At 38.2% G+C, this 26,823-nt stretch overlaps 2 protein-coding genes across 6 annotated transcripts in view; both read right to left on the bottom strand.

Annotated features, from left to right (window-relative positions):
• Positions 1-11,271, bottom strand: part of Ccdc138 (coiled-coil domain containing 138) — an 80,964-nt gene extending 69,693 nt beyond the window's left edge. For 2 of the 4 annotated variants that reach the window (XM_060369522.1, XM_060369519.1), the window contains exons 1-4: positions 11,132-11,266; positions 9,796-9,840; positions 9,576-9,633; positions 900-1,020 (exon numbers count right to left, since the gene is read on the bottom strand). In XM_060369522.1, the coding sequence (XP_060225505.1) occupies positions 900-1,020; positions 9,576-9,633; positions 9,796-9,840; positions 11,132-11,224 (317 nt within the window). In that variant the 5' untranslated portion in view covers positions 11,225-11,266. Of the gene's footprint in view, positions 1-899; positions 1,021-9,575; positions 9,634-9,795; positions 9,841-9,931; positions 10,075-11,131 lie in introns of all 4 variants that reach the window. The other 2 variants (XM_060369521.1, XM_060369520.1) reach the window with 2 other exon arrangements.
• A 1,321-nt stretch (positions 11,272-12,592) lies between these two features.
• Positions 12,593-26,823, bottom strand: part of LOC110560706 (E3 SUMO-protein ligase RanBP2) — a 53,014-nt gene continuing 38,783 nt past the window's right edge. For both annotated transcript variants that reach the window (XM_060369561.1, XM_021656716.2), the window contains 8 exons: positions 26,024-26,116; positions 25,398-25,576; positions 21,399-21,600; positions 19,798-19,899; positions 17,417-17,562; positions 14,916-15,189; positions 14,460-14,794; positions 12,593-13,817 (listed from right to left, as the gene is read on the bottom strand). In XM_060369561.1, coding sequence (XP_060225544.1) covers positions 13,512-13,817; positions 14,460-14,794; positions 14,916-15,189; positions 17,417-17,562; positions 19,798-19,899; positions 21,399-21,600; positions 25,398-25,576; positions 26,024-26,116 — 1,637 coding nt within the window. In that variant the 3' untranslated portion in view covers positions 12,593-13,511. The remainder of the gene's footprint in view (positions 13,818-14,459; positions 14,795-14,915; positions 15,190-17,416; positions 17,563-19,797; positions 19,900-21,398; positions 21,601-25,397; positions 25,577-26,023; positions 26,117-26,823) is intronic.

Raw genomic sequence — 26,823 nt, forward strand, 5'->3', positions numbered from 1 at the left:
ATCCAACAAGCACATACATGGTATACAGACATGATACACATAAAGTAAAATAAATACATCTTTTTTACATTTTAAAGGGGAACTGGAGAGATGACACAACAGTTAAGAGCACTTGTTGCTCTTACAGAGGACCTGGGTTCAGTTCCTGGAACTAAATGGTGGCTCTCAACATCGATAATTCTAATTCCAGGAAATTTGATGACCTCTTTTTCCAAGGGTACCAGACATGCACATAGTACACATGCTTACATGCAGACAAAGCATATGTACTCATAAAATAAAATGAATTAATCTTTAACAATTTTTAACTACTTAATAACCTAGGGCAGGAGGGGATGGCTCAGGAGGCAAAGGCACTTGCTGCCAAGTCTGGCAGCCTGAGTTTGATACCCAGGATCCACATAGTAGAAGGAGAGAACTAACTCCTGCATATTGTGCTCTGACCTTGACAGGTGCCTTGGGACATGCTGGCACCATTTCCCACTGACAGACACAAAATAAATAAATAAATGAATAAATAATAAATAGGAATGTAATGCTTAGAGATTAAGAGCACTGGCTGCTCTTACAGAGGATCTGGGCTCAGATCTTAGCACCACACAGTGATTCACAACTGTCTGTAACTAAAGTTTCAGATCAGATACCCTCTTCTGGCCTCCTCGGGGAACCAGGCACACAAAAGGTGCATAGACATACACACAGAAAAAGCACATATACATAAAATAAAATAATAAAGGAGGTTTGGCTCTTCAACTATTCATCAGGATCCAGACTGCTTTTATATCCTCTCAAGAAAACACACACACACACACACACACACACACACACACACCTCTTTTCCATTGCTGTTTCCTGAGGTGCTAACAGGATAGTAACAATATCTATTCTGAATGCCTTACCAGTTCACATTTACGTGTTTGAAGGAACTGCAGAATGGTGCTGTAGAAAACTTCCTTTCAACAGAGTAGCATCTTAGTGATGAACCAATTTTATCTCCAGAGCAGTAGGTATCCAAGCAATCTGTCAATTTAAAAAAAAAAGTTACATGATGATGTCAGATGCTAATGATCTCACTTTAGCCTCCTAAAAGACACCATAGTCACTGATTGATTCATCTTTTTCTCTAATGTGAGCATGGAGAATACAGGCTAAATTTCATATTCATAGTGTATTTTAGTGATTACACAACGCTTTTCCATTCTCATTTGACCCAGGTGATGAGTTTATAAAATAATAGGTGCTTTTAATTTAAGTCTATTGTATGTTAGAACCCTAAAGACCAGAGAACTGATGTGAACCAGGTATGTCACCTGGAAATCAGAATACATCTTTCTTTCCTCTTAAGTAGGGTCCTCAAGCATTTCTTTTTAAGCACTGGCAGACTCTATCCAAATCCAGTGGCAAGGAAGGGGCCACTCACTTCAGATAAAAATAAAATGATTACTGTATTAGTTAGGGCTTTTATTGCTGTGATAAGATGCCAGGACTACAGCAATTCTTGTTGTTTTGTCTTTTGAGACAGGGTTTCTCTGTGTAGCCTTAGCTGTCCTGGAACTTGCTTTGTAGACCAGGCTGGCCTTAAACTCATAGAGATCCACCTGCCTCTGCCTCTTGTGTGCTGGGATTAAAAGTGTGCTCTAACACTGCCCAGCAGACCACAACAACTCTTGTTTTTAACTTAATTTTATTTATACGTTATTTATTACAATTTATTTACTTTGTATCCCCTCTCTGCAGCCCCCTCCCTTTTCTTCTCCCTTTTCCACCCACCCTCCCTCTTCTCCCCCTATGCCTTTTTCCTAGTCCCCTGATAGGGGAGGTCCTCCTCCCCTTCTATCTGACCCTAGCCTATCAGGTCTATCAGGACAGGCTGCATCCTCCTCCTCTAAGGCCTGGCAAGGCTGCACCCGCCAGGAGGAAGTGACCAGACAGTCTGCCCCTGTACCCACTGGAACTGTACCCCCAAGGGAACCCACTTGGACACTGAGGAACCAATGGGCTTCCTTTGAACAGGGAGAATGACAACTCTTACAAAGGAAAACATTTCACTGGGGCTGGCTTACAGCTGAGAGGTTAGATGGCTATAGCCATAGTGGAAGCATGGCAGCATGCAGGCAGACTTGGTGCTGGAGTTCTTACACTTGGACCCTTAGGCAGCAGGAAGAGGCAAAGAGCTACTAGGCCTGACTTGAGCTTCTGAGACCACAAAGCCCACCCCTTGTGACACACTTTCCCCAACAAGGGTACCTACTCCAACAAGGCCACACCTCCTAAAAGTGTCACTCCTTATAGGCTTTTGTGGCCATTTTTGTTCAAACCACAATTATTGACTCAGTTACTCTACCATAGCAAGCATCCATAAACTAACATTTCAAAAATTCAAAATAGCTAGACATTGTAGTGCATACCATAATTACAGCACTCCCGGGACTGGGACAGGAAAACTAACAGGAAATTAGAGGACAGCCTGGGTTTCTCAGTTCACGTCAGCAGTCAGTTTCACACAGCACAGTGTTCTCTGAGGACGTCTCACTTGGAGGATTGTCATCAGATTAGCTTGTGCGCATGTCTGTTGGGAATTTTCTTAAGTGTTAATTGACGTAGCAGGTACCTGTGGATGGCACCAGCCCTAGACAGGGGATCCTGGACTATATAAGAAGCTAGCTAAAAAGGAAGCTAGGAAGCAAGCCAGGAGGAGCATTCTTCCAAGGTCTCTACCTCAGTTCAAGATCCTGCTTGAGTGCTTGCCCCGGCTTCCTTAGAAGCTGATGGACTGTAAGCTGAAGTAAACCATTCTCTTCTCAACTTGCTTTTGGTAATAGTGTCTTATCATAGCAACACAAGGTAAACTAGGATTCCAGGCTACATAGCAAGCTCCTATTTCTACTGTTTTAACTGATAAAATTTCAAGATGTAAGAAGCTTAGAAAAAAAATGAAATAACCTAATAAACCACTTGATAAACTTTTTTTAAATCTCTAAATATTTAATCTTTTAATATAAAGAGTTAAATCCTCCAGAAGCTGGGGTTCAGAAGGTTAGAGACAAGTAAGATACAGTGTAGGGCATACAGATTCCCATTCTCAGTGCTAGTCACAAACAACCCCACATCTAATACACAAAATAATTATATATAAATGAGTTATTAACTGCCACTCATTTCTGTAGATTTATGTGTGAATCAAACTTGTCCTCTGCAAAAGCAGCCATCTCTCTAGCATCTAGGGTGTAGCCTTAACCACTGAACCATTTCTCTTGCCCTTCATTTATTTAATTGAAAACCTTTTTCTCATACAATATATTTTTATGTTTCCCCTCCCCCAATTCCTCCAAGATCTACCCAATGAACGTTTTTTTTTTCCTCTCTCTCTCAAAAAAAAAAAAAAAAAAAAAGCCAAAAGGGGTCTACAGCCAGGATACAAAGTTAATAAATTCTAATAAGTATTAATAAATTTTTAAAAAGCCAAGAAATAAAAACAAAGCAGAAACTACAAGAAACATACATACACACAAACCTACAAAAACAAAAATCAAAAGAAAAAAAAAAGGCAAAAAAAAATGTTCAAAAAAAGCAAAATAAAACAAAAAGTCCATAAAATACCATTGAGTTATTTTTATGTTGGCCAAATTCCTGGGCATGGGACCCATCCTGAAGTATGAGTGATATACCTAGTGATAGTCCACTGGAAAAAACTGATTTTCCCTTTGATAGCACATACCAATTACAGATAGCTTATTGGTTAGGAATGGAATCCCATGTCCCCTTTCCCCCTCTCGTGCCGGTACCCCATCTTGTCTGAACTGTGCGGCATTTGTGTCTAAAGACACTGTTTCTTCAAAGTCATCCATCACCTCTGGCTCTTTCTACCTCCCTGGGGCATAAATCCTTGAGCCTTGACGGCTTCATGAAAATATACCTTTTAAAGCAGAGTGCTCCAAAGTTTCTCACTCTCTGAACACTGTCTAGTTCTGGGTCTCTATGTCATTTTCCATCTACAGCATGTTTCTCCAATGTGCGTTGATCAAGTCACTGATTGTTTCCCATCTTTTTACACTAAGGTAATGTCAACCCTTGATGTTGAGGTGTGTTTCTTGGATGCCATACAAAGATAGATCCTGTTTCTTTTTCTTTTTCTGTTTTTTGTTGTTGTTTGTTTTTTTCAAGGCCTTAGCTGTCCAGGGGTGACTTTATAAACCAGGCTTGGCCTCAAACTCACAGATATCCACCTTCCTGTGCTGGCATGCACCACTGAGCCTGGCTAGATCCTATTTTCTAATCCAATGACAATCTTTCTACCAGGGAATTGAAACCATTAACATTAAGAATTATTTATGAAAGCCAGCAGTGGTGGTACATGCCTTTATCCCCAGAACTCGTTAGACAAAGGCAGGTGGATCTCTGTGAGTCTGAGGCCAGCCTGGTCTACAACGTTGAGTTCCAGGGCAGCCCAGCCAAGACTACATAGAAAAAAAAAATTTTTTTTTTTTTTTTAATGAGATTGGGGGAAGAATGTTTACGATTACTGTTATTTCATTGTTATGGTGTGAGTGTCCATTCCCCTTTTTTATTTACTATTCTGGGATTATTTATTCCCAGTCTTCTTGGGTGTAATTAACCTCTGCAAACTGAAGTTTTCCTTCAAATGCCTTCCATAGAACTGAACTGGTAGATAGAAATTGCTTAAATTTGGTTTTATTGTGTAATGTTTTTCTTTTTCCATTAATTGTCACTGATAGTTTTGCTGAGTATAGCAGTCTGGGCTGGCATCTGTGATTGTTCAGCATTTATAAGCTCTTCTGGCTTTCAGTCTCTATTGAGGTTTTATTCTAATGGGCCTGCCTTAATATGTGACTTGGTCTTTTTCCCTTGCAGCTTTTTATATTCTTTCTTTGTTGTATACATTTGGTGTTTTGATTATTGTATGTCATGTATAATTTCTTTTCTATTTGGCTTTGTGAATGCTTCTTTTATGTTAGTAAGCATCTTTCTTTAGCTTGGGGAAATGTTCTTCTATGATTTTATTAAAAATGTTTTTAGCCAGGTATAGCAGCACACGCCTGTAATCCTAGCATTCAGGGAGGCAGAAGTATGCAGATCTATCTCTCTGTGAGTTCAAGGCCAGCCTTACTCTACAAAGCAAGTCCAGGACAACCAAGGCTACAGAGAGACCCTGTTTCAAAAAACCAATCATAATAATAATGATGATGATAATAATTTCTAGCTGGGCAGTGGTGGTGCATGCCTTTAATCCCAGTCATTAGTCAGAGGTCAGAGGCAGGTGGATCCTCATGAGTTCGTGGCCAACCTGGTCTATGATGGGAGATCCAGGACAGCCAGGGTTACACAGAGAAAACCTGTCTCAAAAAATGAAAACAAAACAAAACAAATGTCTGTGCCTTTGACCTGGGTTACTTCTCCTTCCTCTATATCTATTATTCACAGTTTCGGTCTTTTCAGAATGTCCCAGATTTCCTTGATGTTTTCTTTGGTTTGTTTGTTTTAGATTCAACATTTTCTTTGACAGAGCTATCCATTTCTTCTACCTTGTCTTCAAGACCTAAAATTCTCTCTTCTGTGTGTTGTAACGTTTTAAAAATTACAATTAATGGCTTACCGCTGAGGTTTTTGACCTCATTTCCAGTTTTATTTCAGTTTGGGTTTTCTTTAGTGATTCTATTTCTACTTTCATGTTTTCATTATGTCATTCAACTATGTTTTTAGAGTCTTCACTTAAGACATTTATTCATAGTCTCTTTAAAGTTCTTGAGCATATTTATAACTACTATTCTTTTTTTTGAGATAGGGTTTCCAGTGTAATAGGCCTGGCTGTCCTGGACTCACTTTGTAGACCAGGCTGGCCTCGAACTCACAGAGATCTACCTGCCTCTGCCTCCCAAGAGCTGGGATTAAAGGCATGCACCACCACCACCAAGCATAACTGCTATTCTTAAATCCTTTTCTCATACTTCAGCTAAACTGTCTCTCAAGGCCTATTGCAATAAGAATACTCGCTGTTCATGTCTGTTTTTGTGCTGGGATCTAGGAGAGTTTTGATGCTTGAGGTATTTCTTGGTGTAGATATCTGGTCTTGTCTTTGCTGGGTGGGTGTTCCTTTCTTTAGTTGTTGTTGTCCACTCTGGATCCTAGGCTAGTATAGTAGAAAGTGCTTCTGCAGGTTGACACAAAGCAATGGAGATAAGCTACAAGGGATGGCTGACAGAGTCAATGGCAAAGTCTAAGGAGATTCTGGGTTCACACCAAGAGGTAAAGGAGACCCCAGGGAATGGAGGTGGGGTGGGAGGAAGGGCTGCTGTAGGCAGGGCGCTATAGAACTAATAGTCTGATGAGATCAGAATTGAGGACAGGAAGAATACTGAAGACTGCCTACCCAAGTTCCAGCCAATTGTGACTGGGGGGTGGGGGGAGGAACAAATGGTCCCTGGTAGACAGTTTCTGCAGACTGGCACCTGACATAAGGAGTAGAGATAGGAAAGGGAAAGGCTGAGGGTCAGATGTGAGAGCTAATATCCTGGACTAGCACCGAGAGCCATAGTCCCCAAGGAATGGAGGTAGGGTGGAAGATGGGGCTCCTGCAATGCTGGCTGCAGGATGGCCCATCGTTCATTTTATAAAGGGCATGTGTTTTATCAACTCTCCCCTAAAATTTTAATTAAAGAAATACATCTGTCAGAGAGCAAACACAATCTCTCTTCAAGTGTTGTTATAAATTTAAAAAGATGAGTGTTGGGCTATATATTGTTTATTATTTTCCCTATGATTATCACAGCATTATTATCTAACCTGCTGCTTTCACAAATAATAATACACAGACACCTGTTAGATTTTATAATTGCCTTATTTACCTTGGGCCGGGCAGATATTCTACCTACGCTGTCTGAATAATCTCACTATCCATCTCCCAGCCCCCATCCAATGCCATCCTCCTTATCCATCCTATCTTCCATCCATAATCTTATAAATACTTGCTTCTATTCTTCATTTCGGCCTTTTCATGCCATTACTGGAGTCCTTCATCCCGGCCCCACATGGTTTCTTCTCCAGGCTAATCCATCATGGAATCTTTCTTCTTCCTCTCTTCCTGTCTGTCTGTCTCCATGATTCTCGTGATTCATTCACCCTCAAAAGCCACATCTACCCTATTCTGCCCTGTCCAGGTATACTGTTTAATGAACCAATCAAGTATAATGTTTTAGACAGATTTACACAAACAAGGATGAATGTATCTGGCGGGCAGTAACCAAACCTTGAGTGCTAGTAATTAGCATTAGACCAAACCCCAACAATCAACCCTCACAAATTCACACATGGGGAGAACCACTGGTGACCAAAGACAAGTTAGCAAGAATAAAGCCAGAAAGTTTATTAATGTATACAGTACACTTCACATAGGAGAAACCACAATGAAAGGCCATGGCTTAGACCTCTGATGTTCATAGAATCTTCAACAAAGTTTAGGTTCTTAGAGAAGTGACAAGACAGCAAGTCCCAGGGAGACCTGTCTCCACCTTCCCTAACAGAGTTACCAGAACTGACTGCCTAACCTGGCTTTCATGAGTGCTGGAGATCCACACTCGGGTCCTATGCTTCTGCAGCAAGCACTTCACCAACTGAGCCATCTCCTCCATCCTTGAGGCTTACCTGACTCTGCTGCTTCTTACAGTGTTTATATCTAAGGGACATATCTAGGGGTGTAAGGTTCTAAATTTCTTCATACAACAACCAAAAAAATCACAAAGTGCAAAAGAATTTCAGGTAAATAACAGATGATTAGTCTATTACAAAAAGATTCTCAATAGGAAAAAAAAGTTTTCAAATGATATTTATAAATTATAGACCATAAAGTAAAAGTTAAACAAACACTGAGGAGGAATAAAAAACAACAACCCTGAAAACTGTAGGTGTCCCTAACGTTCTCCAGAAATTCTGCCATGAACTCAAGATGAGAGACAAAATTCATCACTGCAATATTGAGTCATTTAGACTCCGGAGAAACAAACAGTCTCAGGATGCTTAGGGTTTTAGAGTTACCACTACTATAAGCTCAGTGACTATACACTCAGTGACTATAAACTAGTGAAATTACCAGATAACTTTCTAATTTCTAGACCAAGTAAATCTTTATAAAAGTCTGCTGATTTCTAAAGCCTTTTAACTTCTCTTCTTTGGCTTTGTTGGCAGTGGAAATAACAATTCTTTTTTTGTTTTGTTTTTTCAAGACAGGGTTTCTCTGTGTAGCCTTAGCTGTCCTGGACTGGCTTTGTGGATTAGGCTGGCTTCAAACTCATAGATATTTGCCTGTCTCTCTCTGCCTCCCAGAGTGCTGGGATCACAGAGATGTGCCACCATATCGAGCCAACAATTCATTCTTAAAATCCAGAATATTTGCTGTCAGTCCTTTTTGACTATCACTTCAGCCATCAAATTTAACTGTTTTTTTTTTTTAATGATCTCATTCTGTCTGACTACCTAATTTTAAAATTCCAGCAACTTTAACCATTCTATCTTTAATGTTACATATAGCTTTCCTGATAGTGCTGTATTGGAATCCTTGCAGACAAGGTATTAAACTGAGTGGCTTTTTTTTTTTTTTAACTTACCACCAAATTCATTTATGCTTTTATCCAAGACACAGTTTGTCCCCTATCAATATGTAATATACTTTAGAAATCAGACCTGTGCCCCAGACTTATCTAAATCAGATCAATACAGCTCTCCCAGGCCACCAGCCAGTCCTCAGACCCCGTTCCCACATCCTGATGAAATTAAAAACAGTATTCATGCTGTAATTCCCAAAGTTTAGTGACTAATATGTTTAACTAATAAATATAGCACTTAAGTATCAGCAAACTAATGAATTAATAATACTTATTACTACAAAAAATACTTATTACTACTATAAAAAATATTATAACCCACAGTATAATTATGTTTTCCAAGTACATTCACTTGATATATTTTTCCTTTAGTGCCTATCCTAGTAAACTCTTGCCTAAAATAAACTAGTGTTCTTATAATATAGTCTTCTCAATTTGTAACATCTTCAAAAGCAAACATACCGCTGAGGACATAGTTTAGTGATGGGGCACTTGCTTATTAATGATCAAGAGTCTGGATTTGACTCTCAGAACCACAGGAATGAAATAAAAGGGCTGGGTGTGGTGGCGAATACCTTTGATCCCAGTACTCAGGAGGCAGTTAGATCTCTGTGAGTTCGAGGCCAGCCTGGTCTACAAATCAAGTCCAGGACAGCCAGGGCGACACAAAGAAAACCTGTCTCAAAAAACCAATAAATAAATAAATAGAAAAATAAATAAATAAGTGGAAGACACATATACTATAAGTTAAACACTACACACACCAAAACCCCTATTAAATTTAATTTTTAAAGGCATCTCACACATTGACCTCTAAATTCACAATTATTAGGTGATTATCAGACTGAAAAAATTAAAAAAAAAAGTAACACTAATCCTAAATCTAAACATTTACAAAAACCTCTCTCAAATTAAATTTGTTAAAAATGTTCAAGTATACAAAATATTCTATTGGCTTACCTGGGGAGGTTAGACTTCTTCTTTTAAATTTAGTCTGAGCAAACTTTGAAAGCTCATGCTAGGGAGGGAAAAAAGATACACTTAACTTAAACACTAAGAAACAGTCTCTTAAAAAGTTTTTTTCCATAGATTTCTGTCAATTACAAAGGTCAGCATGGAAAGACCTATGGGTACCACCCTAACCAACATTAGTGTTACTAATTAGACAAACATCATGTACCTGTTGATTCATTAGAGCAGCCCACACACCACTCATGTCATCGTCCTGCCAAAAACACAAAACCAGAATCAAATCAGGAGGTATCCATTAGACAAACTCAAACTGAGATACATTCTAATACACAACAGTCTCTGACCTTGTGTAAGCATTAATGGTGTAAGTGTGGGCATCTGGTGTAGATTAAAGGCAAAAGAAGCTGGGCTTGGTGTCACACCCCTTTAATACCGGCTCCTGGAAGCAGAGGCAGGCGGGTCTCCATGAGTTCGAGGCCAGCCTGGTCTATAAAGCAAGTTCAGAAAGTTCAGAAAGGAATCTGTTACACAGAGAAGTCCTGTCTTGAAAAAAAAACGAAGGGGGCGGGGAGGGGGGGCGGGGGGAACAAGAGAGACAACAAGTGTAATGCTCAGACCCAGGCAGTATCCACACCAGGAACAACTCTCTACAAAAGGTCATAATTGAGGCAATCTGAGCATGAACTCTGCATTATCCTGTATTATTTTGGCAATACTAAATTTCCTGAAAATATCGATGAGGCTTTAAAAGAGAACGTACTTCACAGGAAACTAGGAGTATGTGTTGGGGTCTTAATTAAGATTATGTGAGGATAGAATGAAATTGTGACATGGGCATGGGAACACTGAAAAATATTAACATTTCTCAAGAAGAGATTCTGGAATGCCAGCAAATGTAGAAAGGAACACAGGAATGCCTGAGACCTTCCTCAACTTTTGGAGGGCAGTTAGGGTTAATGATGTTCCCATACCTCAGATGTTTGTTTTGTTTTGTTTTGGTTGTTGTTATTTCTGAAGACAACATTGTTGTGCTGTATAAAAGACCTCAAACATGCTGTGATGTAAAGGAGGCTTCTTAGCTGAACTCTAACTCCTAACTCTGTTATCAAAGAGGGGGTGATAAACATGAGCCTCATAACGCAAACTGAGGACAGCAATTGGTTTCCCTCTTGTACTCTTCCAGGATTCTTAGATGTGATCTGGCCAACTTCTCAGAGGGTGTTAGCAAATTGCCTTTGTGGGGACCGGCAGCAAATACGGCAAGACTTCCCCCGTGAGTGGCGCATTCAGGGGAGGGCTACAAGAATGCACGCAGCCACTTTTCTCTAAGGTTGCAATTACTTCGGAGTAAGCTTCTTTCCCGAAGGAACTACACGGTCTTCATGCCTGTTGCACGCGGGTCACCGCCAGCACTAGTTAGCAGGACCAAAGCCATGGCCCGTCCACCTCGGCGGTTTCTCTGAGAGCGCTCGCTGATGAGCCGCCCTGCCGGAGCCCTCCCGCAGCCGCCCAGCAGAACCCACCGCGGCTTCCACTCCCCTCACCTCCACGGAGCAGCTTCCCGCCAGGCCATAGCGGCTTTTGAGACGTTCCACTATAATGTCCTGCCCGGGTGGCTTGACCACCCTGCGCTCCATGCTCGGCCGCTGACCTCGGTCGCCTGGGGAACCGCGCTCACAGCTGCGTAGGAGCGGACAGTACGTCACGGCGCCGGCGCCGGCCCCGCCCCCAGGGAAGCCGGAAGCCAGTAGGAAGGGCAGTATGAGGAGAAGGGCACTCTGCAAGCTCGTTGCATCAGCTTCTGTTCCAAGTCTTTCAACCCCGCAATAAACAATGTGAGGAGTAAAAAGCAGGGCGATTATCTTCTGCACAACTGAGAGCCACTATGCTCCCCAGGGCCGTGGGCCACAGGGTAAGATTACTGTGCATTAGAACTAGCCTAACAACAGGTCTCTTCATCTAAAGTGGTTTACTGTCACAGAAAAATCAGGACTTGTCTGAACGCTAAGCACATAAAGTGCAGATTACCTTTACAATTCCTTTGCCAGTTTCCATAGGTGGTACAAGGCACTAAAATAAATTTGAGACAAACATGGAAGGTGGGAGGAGGAGGCCAGTCATAATCAGTTGGACAGCTGCCTCAGCTACACAGGGAGACCTATCTCAGAAAATTTCTGTAAGCACACAGGCTGGTTTAAAACATAAAACCTAACCAGGACTACTGGCTCACGCCTTTAATCCCAGCACTCTAGGAAGCAGAGGCAGGCGGATCTCAGAGTTCGAGGACAGCCTGGTCTACAAAGCAAGTCCAGAACAGCCAAGGCCACACAGAAAAACCCTGTCTTGAAAGATCTTTAATAGCCATAATGGTTTGAAATAGCATAAAATGTCTCTCAAAAGGCATTTGCAATCATGCATAAAGTCCAGCTTCACCTACAAAAAAGTTCAAGGCTACAGATTATTTTTAAAAGACATTTCCATTTACTTAAGAAATAAGGCATCAACTTCTCAGCTAAAGAGCTTCAATACTTTTACATGAATTTGTATTACACAGGTTTCCAAAGAAGCTACTAAACGTACATGGTTCTCTTTACAAGGCCAACTTGAGGTAGGTTTGTACCATATACCTGGCTGTGGGATAAGATTTTTGTAGTGATGATATTGAAAAATAATCCATTACATAAGCCAAAACCTTCCTTGCCCTCGTCTAATAGTTGGACACAAGAAAACAGAACAGACTCAATAGATTGGATTATAGAGAATGTTATGGTCTAACTAGATTCCTTGTAGTTCTATACTAAGTAGGCCCATAAGAACACCTCTTCCTTTAAGAGTTTGCCTAACAACACAAACCACATCCAAGTTCATTTTCAGTGTTTATCACACTCTTGATGTTGAGGTTAGAGCTCAGAGTACTGACCTTTAACTGATCTCATTTTACATGTAGTCACAAATGCAACAGACAACTTAGATGCACAAGTAATGAATGTTTTAAATGTCATGGCTGTTATCAATTATCACTTTATTTCTGCTACAAAATTCACCAGAAAAAGGTACTGCAACAATCTAATATAAAGCAAATCTTTAACCAAAGAACATGGTATAGATCTTTTAAAAATATTCATACTTTATCACAAGAACTAGAGAAAAATTCAATTCTATCATCAGGACCAAGCTGAAGTTTTTGAGGTAGTAAAGACAGGTAACAGAAAAGTGAATGGAAAAAAAAGGGAAGAAAAAAAGGAAAAAAAAGAAAGATGGGGAGAAAGAAGCAAAAAGAGAAAGCTAGCTAAGGAAGTGGTTAACTTATTTAAAATGTAAAAGTTAATGTCTTCAAAAGGGCACTACATAAAAGACAATAACCTACTTAAAACTTAACTTTTAACTTATATAGGAGCATAAAAATTACAAAAGAGCACTTTGGTTAACTCATATCTTCTGTAGCTCTATCCATTCATAAATGAGTCTATACATAAATGAGTACACAAATAGTTAAGATTACCATATATATTTCAAATCTAAAATAAAAGTATCTGAGTTGTGGTCCCATAGTTCAATGGTAAGTACCATGCAGGAAGTCCAAATATCTTAACAGGAATTAAAATAAGATTGCATATATCATATTCCTTCAATAGTCTGGGTAGCTCTATTGCTTTTAACAAAATTAGTATTAGCCATTCTAATACAGATATATCAGGAGTACATAAACACAAGTACACCTGAAATACACCAGTGTTTAAACTTTTATTTCACACCATGCAAGATCAATTATTACACATTAAAAAGTGGCAACAGCTATAAGCTACAATTTTACATTTATACATCAGAAACATGTTTTCAAAAGGTGAACATAATTACCATACTGTAACAATTAAGCATCAATTAAACTGCTTATATAGATAAAATTCACTGTGAAAAATTACTTTATAGCTGTCCACATTCTGTGATAATAATTCTTCGACTAACAGACCCTTTAGGAGAACCAAATGATTCAATCTTTCTCACAGTATCCATGCCATCCTTAACAAACCCAAATACAACATGCTTAAAGTCCAAATGTTCTGCTTTCTTCAGTGTTATAAAAAATTGAGAAGTGTTGGTATTCGGGCCATAATTGGCCATGGATAGTAAGCCCGGAGCAGTGTGTTTCACATCAAAATTTTCATCTTCGAATTTATCTCCATAAATGGACTGTCCTCCTGTTCCATTGAATTTGGTAATATCTCCCCCCTGAAAACCAAAAAATCTTTGTTAATACTGACTCAAACATTAAAACACAGAAATTAGCATACCAGGTTGAATCACAAATTCTGTATTTTTTGTTTTGTTTTGTTTCTAGACAGGGTTTCTCTGTGTAGGATTGGCTATCCTTGACTCGCTTTGTAGATCAGGCTGACCTGTCTCTCCGAGTGCTAGGATTACAGGTATGTGCAATGGTGCCAAGCTAATGCTCTATTTCTTTAAGAATACATTTTGACAGGGAGGTAGTGGTGGCACATACCTTTAGTCCTAGCACTCAGGAGGCAGAGGCAAGTGGATTTCTGTGAGTTTAAGGCCAGCCTGGTCTACAGAGTGAGATCCAGCACAGCCAGGGCTACACAAAATAGAGAAACCCTGTCTCAAAAACAAAAGAAAAAAAAAATTTGTTTTGGGAAGGGGGTTCCCTTATTGTGTTTCTAGCAGGTACCAAGCATTAGAAATTTGGAGCCTTTTAGTCTGAATGTTTGAAAAGGAGTCTCAAGTTCAATGCCAGCTATAGTATGGGAAGGCTGAAAATCCCCAAGATGAGGATGACGTCAAGAAACTCCTTGCCAAGTTGGTGGGGTCTAGTCTTAGCAGATTTAACCACGATGTATGCACAGTGAAACTTACTTGGCAAACAAAATCTGGAACTACTCGGTGAAAAATGGAGTTCTTGAAACCAAAGCCCTTCTCTCCAGTGCATAATGCTCTGAAGTTCTCAGCAGTTTGAGGAACAATATTTGAAAATAATTCCATGATTATTCGTCCTAGAGGTTCACCATCCACACAAACATCAAAGAACACCACAGGATTGGTCTCCTTTGATAATTCTGCTGCAAGGGATACTTGTCCATTCTGGAGTTTCAATATATTTTGTTGACATTCTTCAAATTTTTTCTTAAAACACTCAGTCATTTCCTTTGTCTTAAATCTCACTGCAAGCTGTTCTACTTTTGCTTCTCCATCTGTTAAAAGAGGATAAGGGGAGGAGGGTTGGGACCTTAAATTAAAGCAAGGTACAAAGCATGTGGGTGTTGTAGATTTCAGAGAAGTCAATAAAATTAAAAGGCATTTGAAGAAACTCACCAGCATAATCTGAGGCAGTCCAAACTAAAGCATTATTTGAAACATTTAAAGGTTTCAATTCCATGGCTTTGGTAATAACATGGTTTGCACACACTTTAAAAACCTGGTCTCTTCTCATTAGGATCCGATAATAATTCTTCATTGTATGCCAGAGAATCTTTATGTCTCCAATACCTCTCTCCTTCCACTGACTGACATCTCTATCCCATCTATAAAGTTTGGCTCTCTCTTTGAACAAAATTTCTTCATCTTCTTCTCCAGATTTCACTTCTACCTATGACAACAGATGAGAATGGCTATTTTATAAACAACTGGTTATAACAAGTCCATTAACCAATGCCAACAGGTTTGACAATCTCATGGTAACTAATAATACCCTATACTAGTCATGTATCTGATTTGGTTAAGTAAAGACATGATTTATCATTAGATACTTTCATATTATATACTATTTTACTTTTCTTAGTGAAAATAAAATGAGGATCAGGAGTTCACAGCCAGCCTGGGCTATATGAGACTAGAGTAGATATACAATAATCCTAGCACTCCAAAGACCTCTGAGAGGCAAGAAAATTACTAAAGGTTTGAGGTCAATGTAGAGAGAATTTGGGTGTCTTTAAAAACTCAGATAGTTATGTAAACATGTTTTTGTTTTAAGCTCATGTGTGGGATATGGACATACTTCAGATTGTCCAGAGAAGCAAACTATTTGCCCTGTGTGTGCTCTGACAGGGGCCTAATTCTGCCAGCTGAAGATAGTTTAATTCTGGGGACTCTAGGGAGGGTGTAAAAAGACCAGAGCCCCAAGAGAGGGGGTGAGGCTGTTCCTCTTGCTGGTTCCTGCTTCTTTTTCTGCTGTTGCTGATTTGTTAAGTGGTCAAGATAAAAGAAGTTGTAAATGTCCTGACAAGATGAAAATTGGACTTGCCCCAAGGAACTCAACACCCCTAATCAGCAAGAAGTAGCCTAAAAAGCTACCCCCCTTTCCCTCTAACCTTTCTTTTCTACTTGGTGTTGGGAGGTTAGAAGGAATTAGGGTGGAATATGGGTTAGAAGGGAGGTAGATATGAGACTCAAAATAATGTAGGTTTAAAACAAACAAACAAAAATACCAGATGCTACAAGTCAGTCTGGGCTACACAGTTAATTTCAGGCCAGATAGTGCAATATAACAATATGTTATCTCAAAAACAATACCCTACCCAGAAGTGCTGATTCTTTCTAGTTTTGTAACATTTATTTTTATTTTATATATATGGCTGTTTTGCCTGCATGTGTATCTATGCATGCGTCTACTGCCCCTGAATCCAGAAAGGGTTATCATACCCTAAAAGCAGAGTTACAGGCAGTTGTTAGCTACCAAGTGGGTACTGGGAATTAGACACTAAGCCATCTCTCTAACCCTTTTATTATGTTTGTTTGTTTGAGACAGGGTTTCTCTGTGTAGCCCTGGCTATCCTGGAACTCAGTCTGTAGACTAGGCTGGCCTCAAACTCACAGAGTTCTGCCTGCCTATGCCTCATGAATTCTAGGATCAAAGGCCTGGCTTGTTTTTTTAAAGATGTATTTGATTTTTAATTTTATGTATGTGTAGGTGTGGATGTGGGTATGTGTGGATGAATGAAGGTGTCTACAAAAGCCTAGGTACTGGATCCCTTGAAGCTGGAGTTATAGGCAGCTGTGAGCTGCCTGATGTGGATGCTGGGAACCAACAAGAACAGTACAAACTCCACCTCTGTGCAGCCACAGCAGTGCTGATTCTTAAAGCATGATAGTAACTACTATGACTGAAAATGAACATGACAATTTTTTAAAAACAATATTCTTCTCTATTTTGTCCCTTATCTTATGAAGACAAAAATGATCTGCTAATGGCATAATAAAATACCTCCCTCCCATCCCACTCTAAACACATACACATATGTGCTAAAACACTAAGAAGAAAACCACCAAAATATTTCTTTCCAACAACTGCATAAAGAATTTTTCAAGCAGCATTTACATAAAAGCCTTGGGACAAACTTGAATATGCACTGAAGTAGTAACCTGCTTGCTAACATGAGCAAGGCCCTGAATTCAATCCCAAGCACTATACACAAAAATATTCAAAACAATTCCTTCTTAAAGGCTAGAAAGCTGCCTCAGTAATAGTACTGGCTGCTCTTCCAGAGGACCTACGTTCAATTGCCAGCAACCACATGGCAGCTCATAACCATATGCAACTCCATTTTTATGTAAAAATAACTCCCATCCAAGAGGATATGACACCTCAGGAGACATGAAGGACCTCTGCAGACAATCACACACGTGATACACAGTAATGAATTCAGACAAAAGACTCATACACATAAGTAATTTTTAGAAGTCTGGAAATCTAACAAATAGAAAATTATGTTTAACTGTTCTGAAAAAAATGTAAGTAGCAGTATTTAAAAAATAATCAACTCATAGCATATTTTATACTTAAGTCACTAGTAAAGCGTTTACTCCTTGGTACTTACCTCTGGTAATGAGACTATGGGCTCAAAATGGATATCCTCATTATGAACTACTTCTTCATCACTGCCGTCTTCATCTTCACCACCTTTACTTGTTGACTGTGTTCCAAACACAGTTGCTCCAGTATTTGCCCACTGGAAATTTTTATCTGATAAATAAATCAGTCTATTTAAACAGTGAACTCTAAATTTCTATAAAAAGAGGTTTATTTTTATAAAAGAGTATTTTGTAGATTACTTTTCAATTATTTCATCAGTACATCTAGTTTTCAACAATATCATAAACCTATTTGGGGTGTTTAAAGGAGTATTATTCTGGCCATTTCAACAACTATGATATACAACTGATTGAAGCATATTTATAGAAATACTGTTTTAAAAAAGAAAGCGCCAAACAGAGTAGCCCATACTTTAGTCCCAACATTCAGGGAGCAGAGGCAGGTGGAGCTCTGTGAGTTCAAGGCCAGCCTGGTCAATGTAGTGAGTTCCAGCAATATATTACAGGACCCAGTCTCAAAACCATCAAACAAACAAAAAGAAAGAAAGAGAAAAAAGAAAAAAGGGGAAAGAAGTAGTGCAAACTAAAGTAAGGATTCAACAAAGAAAAAAGCAAATACACTGAAATAAAAATATAAACAAAAAAAGAACTGATAAAAACCAAAATCTACTTTAAAAAGAAAAGTCTACTTTGTGCAAAAGAAGTGACCACATAGCTGGGCGGTGACGGCGCACGCCTTTGATCTCAAGTGTTTGGGAAGCAGAGGCAAGTAGATTTCTGTAAGTTGGAGGCCAGCTTGGTCTACAGAGTTCCAGGATAGCCAAAGCTATACACAAAGAAAGCCTGCCTCGAAAAAACAAAACAAAACAAAACAAAACAAAACAAAAAAAGTGACTTCATATCTTAACAAAACAAAAAAGGAAAGAGATCATGAAGCAATAAGATTTACTAAGACCAAAAAAAAAAAAGATTTACTAAGACAAAGATCACCTGGTATTTAAGCTCTATCTCAATATAGTGTACAATACTGGCATAATATTTTAAATACACAAATCACTATCAATTTTCATTTGGCTTTTTTTTTAGTAGATAATTATACCTACTGTACTGCTACATTTACTCATTATTACCTATCTTTTAATTCTGAGCTAGTAAATACGTTACAACCAAAGTTTAAAAACTTGATATCATCTTTAATTCCATCACTCAGGAGGCAAAAACAGATCTTTGTGAATTCCAGGCAGCTGAGGACACACATTACAAAACATATCTTGGCATAAGTAAAACTGAATTGTTATTAATCATTTATCTGTTTTACTTTTCTTTTTGAGAAGGGCTCTCTGCAGTTCAGCTCTAGCAGTCATAAAATTTTTTTTCTTTTTTTTTTTTTTTGAGACAGGGTTTTACTGTGCAGTCCTGGTTGTGCTGGAACTTACTATGTAGACCAGGCTAGCCTTGAACGCACTGCTTCGTAAGTGCTGGGATTAAAGGCAGACATCACCACTATCCAGCCCTATCAATCATTTCTAAAAGTTTATTATGTTTCTATAAGTATCTTGACATGTAAAATGTATATACAGGAATAAGACTAAAATCTTTTCTGTTTTGTTTTTTGAGATAGGGTTTCTCTTTGTAGCCTTGGCTATCCTGTACTCACTCTGTGAACCATGCTGGCCTCAAACTCACAGAGATCCACCTGCCAGAGTGCTGGGATTACAGGCTTCTACCAAGTGCCAGGCTAGGACTGAAATCTTAAATTTTATTACTTTAGCATTTTAACAAGTATTCTCCAAACATACAATAATTTAAATTGTGCTATCTTCACAATATGAAAGAGTAAATATCTAAAGCTAATAAAACTGCAAACAAATAGCACCCACATGGCAGTTCAGAACATTCTGTAACTCCAGGTCCACAGGATTTGTCTTCCAAGAGCACTACATGCATGTGGTGAAAACACATACATGTATGTAACACACACATATAAATAAAATAGATAAATCTTAAAAAGAAAAACACCACTGAGATAAATGAGAAGGAACACTAATTTGTAACTTACTTTAGCACAACAAATTTGCACAATCCTAATGCAGAGATCTAACCTGTCTTTAAAAAAAAGTTACAAATCTTGAAATACTAACAAATCTAAAAACAGTTATTACAAAACTGAAAAACATATCTGTGTAAGAGGAAAGGAAGTGCTACCAGCATTGAGAAAATCCTCCCAGTTACTATCATCAGTATTAGAAAGTGAAATCTTAAATAGTAGAATACTAAGCAAACCAAGGACAAGGCCATTCTACTTACAGTCACAACATGAAAAGGACTGTCTTCTTCAGTTATACTTGGCTAACATGATCATTAATATCTTTCCTCTTGATCTTACCTTTAGGACCAAAAGCAAAATCCCCAGAATTACTTGAAGCCAAGTCTGCAAATGACAGGCTTGTACCACTTCCAAATCCAAACATAACAGTCTTGCTTTCCCCTGACAAAAAGGAAAAGAAAAAAAAACAAAAAACAAAAAACAATTTCCTATTTAAGATAGGTAACACATCAAAACCTTCCTCAGGACCCCGGACCCAAAATCCAAAAGAAACAGGACTGTGTACTCCAAATATGGGGAGAAAATAAACTACATTTTTAAACTTAGTATTTATTCTTCTAAAATGCTTTCAAATTCAAGCCACATTTTTGGGTTGTTTTTACAAACTACATTTTAAGTTACAAAATCCATTCAATTTCAAGCTTATTCAGTAACATTAAGTTTAAAGATCCTATTGCTAATGAACAAATCCTAAACCTAAACCAAATTCATTTCATTTCAAAATACATGGAGTTGTAATGCTGTCCACACTAAGCTACATTATGGGACTACACAGTTTCTGTTTTATCAAATTGCTTGCACCCTCAGTCAAAGGCAAGACCTTAGAAAAGAGTAATAAATTCTGTGTTTATGTGTGTCTGTGTGGGGGTAGTGTACATGAGTGCAGGCTGCCAAAATGCCAGAAAGAGAGCTGGAGTGAATTCAAATCCTCTAAAAGAGCAGTAGGCACTTGTACTAAATTGTTGTGTTTTCTTTACTATAAATAAACTCATACATGTGCGCATCTCAAGTTTGGAGGCCTTGTCTGAATAGTTTCTCCTGCACAGTTTCATGATCTCTGAAATTGATTTGGCCTACTTAATTTTATCTGAAAATGCAGAGATTTTAGTTGTGAAGTTACTTTTTTTGTCTTAGTAGAAAGTGCCCATAAATGTAGTATTTGTGACCTATGTTAGGACTACTTCTGGAGGAGAGAAAAAGTTAATGTAAATAATGTCCATTTATAAAGAAACACAATTCACAAAGAAATTTACAATTTCCAACTTAGAAAAATTGAGACATAATAATACTAACAGTAATCAGTGTAATTTACATGTTGGTGAATTTTGAGGCTTATACAAATTTTAGAATCATAAAATATTAACCTTCTATTATAATAATTTGTAACTAAAACACTGCGAATATTTTAGTAATATTAGTAACAATAGTCACGTAAAAACGTATAAAACCAAGAAAATTACCATGCAAATTATTCTCTTTTATGCAGACAGGGCAATCAAAATGCTTTCTATTCCCTAATAGTATAAAGTCAAATGCTAGATCGGTGTGGTAGTATACACATTGAATCCCTTGAGAGCCAGAGGCAGGTGGATCTCTGTGAGTGTTGAGGCCAGTTTGATCTACATAGTGAGCCAAGTTAGCCAAGACCCGTCTTTAAAAAAACATAAAATAAACCAAATGATGAAAATGTTATCACTGACTGTTTTATTTATTGAGAAGGCAATGATTTATCTAATTGTGATCAATACACTGTTCCTATATTCACTTTAAACATTTTCAACTAAGTTCTTAGGCTCTAACCTATCTTTCGAAATCTATTTTCTCAAATATACAGGCAGTATCTTATATATTGTATAATATAAACACATGGTCAATTTTACCTTGGCTTGGAAATTCTGTGTCAGTTTCTTTTCTAGTAGACAAATCTACAGGCTTGTCCACAGTCCCAGACACAGAGGATGAGCTACTAGGCTTGGTGTTAGAATCAGGTTCTTCAGACTTACAGACAAAAGGGTTTGTCACTTCAGTTGCACCTGTATGCTCATTACCTACTGCATCAGTTACTTTCTCATTCTGGGATTTCTGCAAAGAAGAAAAGAATAAAATATACCATTAAACCATTCCCTACTGCCACCAAAAGAAATCGAAAAATAGTAACTATAAAGTTTGGTGTGTGTTTTATATCTTTACAGTAACCACTGAAGAGGCAGGAAAATTAACAGTAATGAAAACTAGGAAGTGACAGAAAACTGAAAGTAAACAATAAACTTAGAACCAACCTACCTCTCACTGACTAAATGGATGTCAAATTGTCTTAAGCGCTAGTAAAAGATTATTTAGCCAGGCATACAAGCTTTAATCCCAGCACTCAGAGAGGTAGAGGCAGGCAGATCTCTGTGAGTTTGAGGCTAGCCTGGTCTACAAAGCAAGTCCAGGAGAGCCAGGGCTATTACACAGAGAAACCCTTCCTCAAGGGGGGGGGGGAGATTATTTAATCAGGTTTCTTTGTTTATAATACAAAATGCACTGGGGTTGGGGATTTATCTCAGTAGCAAAAGTGTCTGCAAACCAATTGCAAAGACCAGTGTTTGGTTCCATGGAAAAGAAGCACACACAGGACATTAACAGAATGATGCTCAGGGTGTAGGAAGAGGCTGGGAAGTTAGAGGGATAAAAGCATAATGATAAAGACAAATGAAAGATTAAAAAAAGTATATCATATACATATACATAAAAAGACTATCTTTATCAAAAAAGCAGACTTGAGTTATGAAAGATCAATTTATTCTCTGAGAATGGCAGGGTAAGAATCATCTTAAATATTTTTTTTCCATGAAAACACAAGGAATGACGATCACAATCAACTCTTTCATCTACTCTGGAAATTAACCAAAGAACCACAACAATCTGAAAGGTGAACTGTGAACTGAAGTTAAAGTGGGTAGGGCTGGTTTTGTAGTACTGATCTATTCTCACTCCCTCTTCTGTCTAACCAGCCCCTAATGTCAGTTCTGTAATAGTCTATAAACCAAGAGCCAGACAATCATAGTAAAAAATGAATGTCCTCCAGACATTGGGGCATTACAGAGGAAGAGGGGTGATTCATAGAGCATAGAGGTTTTGGCCAGTCTTTCTTTCCTTCCTTCCTTTCAACAGCAATTAAATCATTCTGTAGGATACTACTCATTGCAGATTTATAATAATTCATAACAGATTTATATAATCTACATGGAGCAATGGAAACTATATAAGCTATAATTATGCTCAGAGAACATAACTGAATTAAGCTACAAATCACTAAGGCACTATTTTAGATGGCATACAACCATAGGTCAAAAAGAATCGCAATGAAGTATTCTGGCATAAATAGATATAATAAAGAGCAGAAATCAATAAAATTTAATGACGAGGTGAAGTATGTATAGCCTAAATCTGTTTATACTGTGGGGGAACGAGGCCAAGAACCATAAAAAAAGATATAGGACAGGAACGGGGAGAAAGCAACATACAACAACAGAAAACAAACTCATGAAATCGATACATCCTTTACATCCCTTGGAAAAATGGCAAAGAAGATAAGGCCTTGTAATACTGAACCGACAAGCATTAGGAGACTGATAATCAAAGCCAGATGTAGTGGCAAACACCTATAATCCCAGCACTGGAGATGAGATGAGATGCTCCCAATATGGTCAAGGCCAGCCTATACTATAGTGTGAGGTCCTGTCTCCATACCAAAATTAATAAAAGTTTATTATATAGTTCTACAAGTTTAAATTTGAGAATTCCTTCAAAGGCATATAGAATTCATTCAGTCACAGGTAAATAAACAGACATACCAAATACAGCTTTCCATTTCACTGTTTTCAAGATCTTCAGAAAACCCAGACCTGGCATGGTTCCTTTAAACTAAACTATCAAACACTTAAAAGGAAACAGTATCAATCAGACAAAATTTCCTTTAGAAAGTAGTTGGGCAGTGGCGGTGCATGCCATTAGTTCCAGCACTCAAGAGGCAGTGGCAGGTGGATCATTGAGTTCCAGGCCAGCCTGGTCTACAAAGTGAGTCCAGACACTATGAAACCCTGTCTCAAAAAAAATCAATCCTGGGCACCAAAAAAGAAAATAGCAAAATAGAAAAGTACTTCCCAATCTATTTACTAATAATACCATTAAAAGGTAGGGTTTTACTATTTTGCTGTGACTGACTTGGAATTAAGAGAGCTACCTGCTCCTACAAAATTAAAAGTGTGGGCCATCACCCCCAGCCCAGTGTAAAGTTTTAATTTTTATTTGTATGTGTGTGAGAGATTATGCACAAGTGAGTTCAGATACCCACAGGGGCCAGAAGAGGGTACTGGGCCCTTGGTGGTAGTATATCAGCTGACTGACATGGGTGCTGTAAACTGAACTCCAGGCCTCTGCAAGAACAGCATACACTTAACTGCTAAGCCACCTATCCAGCCCCAGTACTAATTTTTTTAATTTTTATTAATTACAGTTTATTCACTTTGTATCCCCCCTGTAGCTCCCTTCCTCCTTCCCTCCCAATCCTACTCTCCCTCTCCCTAATTCACCTGTGTCCCTCCCCAATTTTTTGGTTCTGTGGAGCTCCTGTCCTCTCTAGATCTTACTATTTCCCTTTTCTTTCATAAGATTCCCTGAACTCTGCCCAAAAGTTCGCTATAAGTCTCAGCATCTGCTCTGATACCCTACAGGGTAGAGCCCCCAGTTTTTTTATATGAAAGCTAAAGATAATACCAGGAAACAACTCAACAGTATTATCAAGGAACACTGGTTTTTAAAAGTTGCAACAAAATGTTCACAAATAGTAACTAAATGATACAAAACTGTAATACACCATAAGTGAAGTCTTTCCTACGAGTGCCAGAACCATACGAAAGTTAAAAAGATCTATATCACTTCAGTAAAAACAGTAAGATGGAACACCACTCAATAATCACTTAGGATTAAAAAACTCCTTCCCAGTAAGGCCACTGTGATGGCCTCCCCAGTGGAATCAACAAGGAGCCAGCTCATCAGAGACCTTGGAACATTCAGCCCTCAACAAGATGTGTCTATAAAATTCCTTCTCTCAGGGCTCAGGGAACCCTGTAGAAATGGAGACAGAAAAAGTATTAGGAGCCAGAGGGGATGGAGGAAAAAGAAAAAAAGATCCTCTAAACCAACATGATTAACACACATATGAACTCAGAGATTGAGGCAGCCTACAAGGGCCTACACGGAGCTATACCAGATCCTCTGCATATACATTATGGCTTCTTATTTAGTGCTTTTATGGGATTCCTAAGTGAGTGAACAAGTAGAATCCTGTTGCTTATACCTTCTCTTGAGCTCTTTTCCTGCTATTTGTTTTGTCCAATTCTGGTGTATTAGTTTTTATCTTATTACATTTTATGTATTTATATTAAATATTTATTATATTAACCGTTTATTTTCTAATGAGAGACAGAATGAGAGATCCTGATAAGATAGGAGGTGGAAATGAACTGGAAGGAGCTGAAGGAGGGAAAATGGTAATCAGTACATATTATGTAAGAAAAAAAAAGCTTTTTTCAATTAAAAAATTACTTATATTAGCTATAATTTAACTGTTAAAAAAAGAAATTTAAAAAGCAATTTGTTTATAACTACAAAGAATCCTAGTGATATTTAACTGATAGGATTTAAGTCTGTCATTTAATCTGGAGTTTGATATCCTAATCATTTGATATCCTTCATGAACAGTAACATGGCCCTGTTTATGTAACACATGTGCTTGCTAAGGCCAATTATTACCATTCGATAATCAGATTTTAAAGTGTATTGCATCAACAGAGGCAAGAGAACTGGAAGGAAAACAATGGAGACAGTCTAACCTGAGCTTCGTGAACTTTTTGAAGCTCTGACTGAAAATCTTCCCCATTTCCATTGTCCTCATCAGTATCACTGCAGACTCCGCAGAAAAATGTAGGTGGAAGCTTTAAAGTATCTGCTTTTGCTCTCTCTTCAACTGTTGGCTTCTTTTCCCAAACAATAACACATTCCTTGTCATTATCTGAAAAGGCCATACAACACAAGCAAAGACAATCAGAAACCCAAGCACTCCACAACTGCCAGTCTGAATGGCTTTCAATGAAATTTAAAGACCTCCATGACAAGGACTATGAATGCTCCTGAAGCTAGCCCATGGCTACCAAAACGTAATCAGTGTCTTTCAGCTAGTATTATTTTTTAAAAATATTTTAAATGAGCACAAATGTACCCAACAAATAAAACTGAAAATTACAGATACTATCTGAGTTAAGAGGTACCTTTAAAAGGTAAGACTTAGCCAGGCATGGTAGTACATGCCTTTAATCCCAGCACTCAGGAGGTAGAGATAGGCAGATCTCAGTAAATTCAATACCAGCCTGATAAACAAAGTCCAAGACAGTCAGGGCTCTTGTACACAGAAAAACCCTGTCTACAAAAAAAAAAAAAAAGTTAAATCATACAAACATACCTGCTAGATTTTCTTCCAATGATCTAGATTCTTCTGAGTCATCCAAGTAGAGTTTCCCATTAAGTTTCTTGACAGCCATTTCAAAATCTTCATCTTCAAATGCAATTGATCATATTGAATAAAAAAATTTTAGTGGGTAGGTTTTCCTAGCCACAAACCTAGAAGGGATCTTCATACTTGCACTCTAGAGAATGCAATATATATGTATATTCACAGAGAATATACATATGTATATTTACATATATAGGTATATAATATATATATTCATAGTATATTCACATACTGTTTAGCAAAGTTTTCTAATTTTATTATTTATTTATTTATATTCACATAGTACTCAGTTTTGCTCAACCGCCACCTCCTACTGATATTAGGAGTTTCCCACTTGTGTTCCCCTCATGTTTGAACATTCTGTCACTTCAGCACAGCGCCCAACACCCAGTGACCCTTTTTAACTTGGAATACTTCTAGAATTATGATTACTTCCAGTTTCCATAAAATGTCTGCCTGGCATATGATAATCATCTTTTTAAGGGCTTTTTAAGGAATGGCATTCTTTTAATCATTTCATGCACTAACTATTTCATATACACAGGAAAAATACCTACCTATAAGGATATTAGTCTAAGTTCTAAACGTCTGTTTGGATTTTGTTTCTTTTTGAAAAGAGATCTCACCCTATAACCCAGATATCCTGAAAACTCCCCACGAATATGAATCCATAGCTATCCTCCTCAGCCTATCAGGTGCTAGGATTACAGGCATGAGCCATCATGCCTGTCAAGAAGTCAGACTTTAAA

The sequence above is a fragment of the Meriones unguiculatus genome, chromosome 16 (assembly GCF_030254825.1).
Source record: "Meriones unguiculatus strain TT.TT164.6M chromosome 16, Bangor_MerUng_6.1, whole genome shotgun sequence".
Lineage (NCBI taxonomy): Eukaryota > Metazoa > Chordata > Mammalia > Rodentia > Muridae > Meriones > Meriones unguiculatus.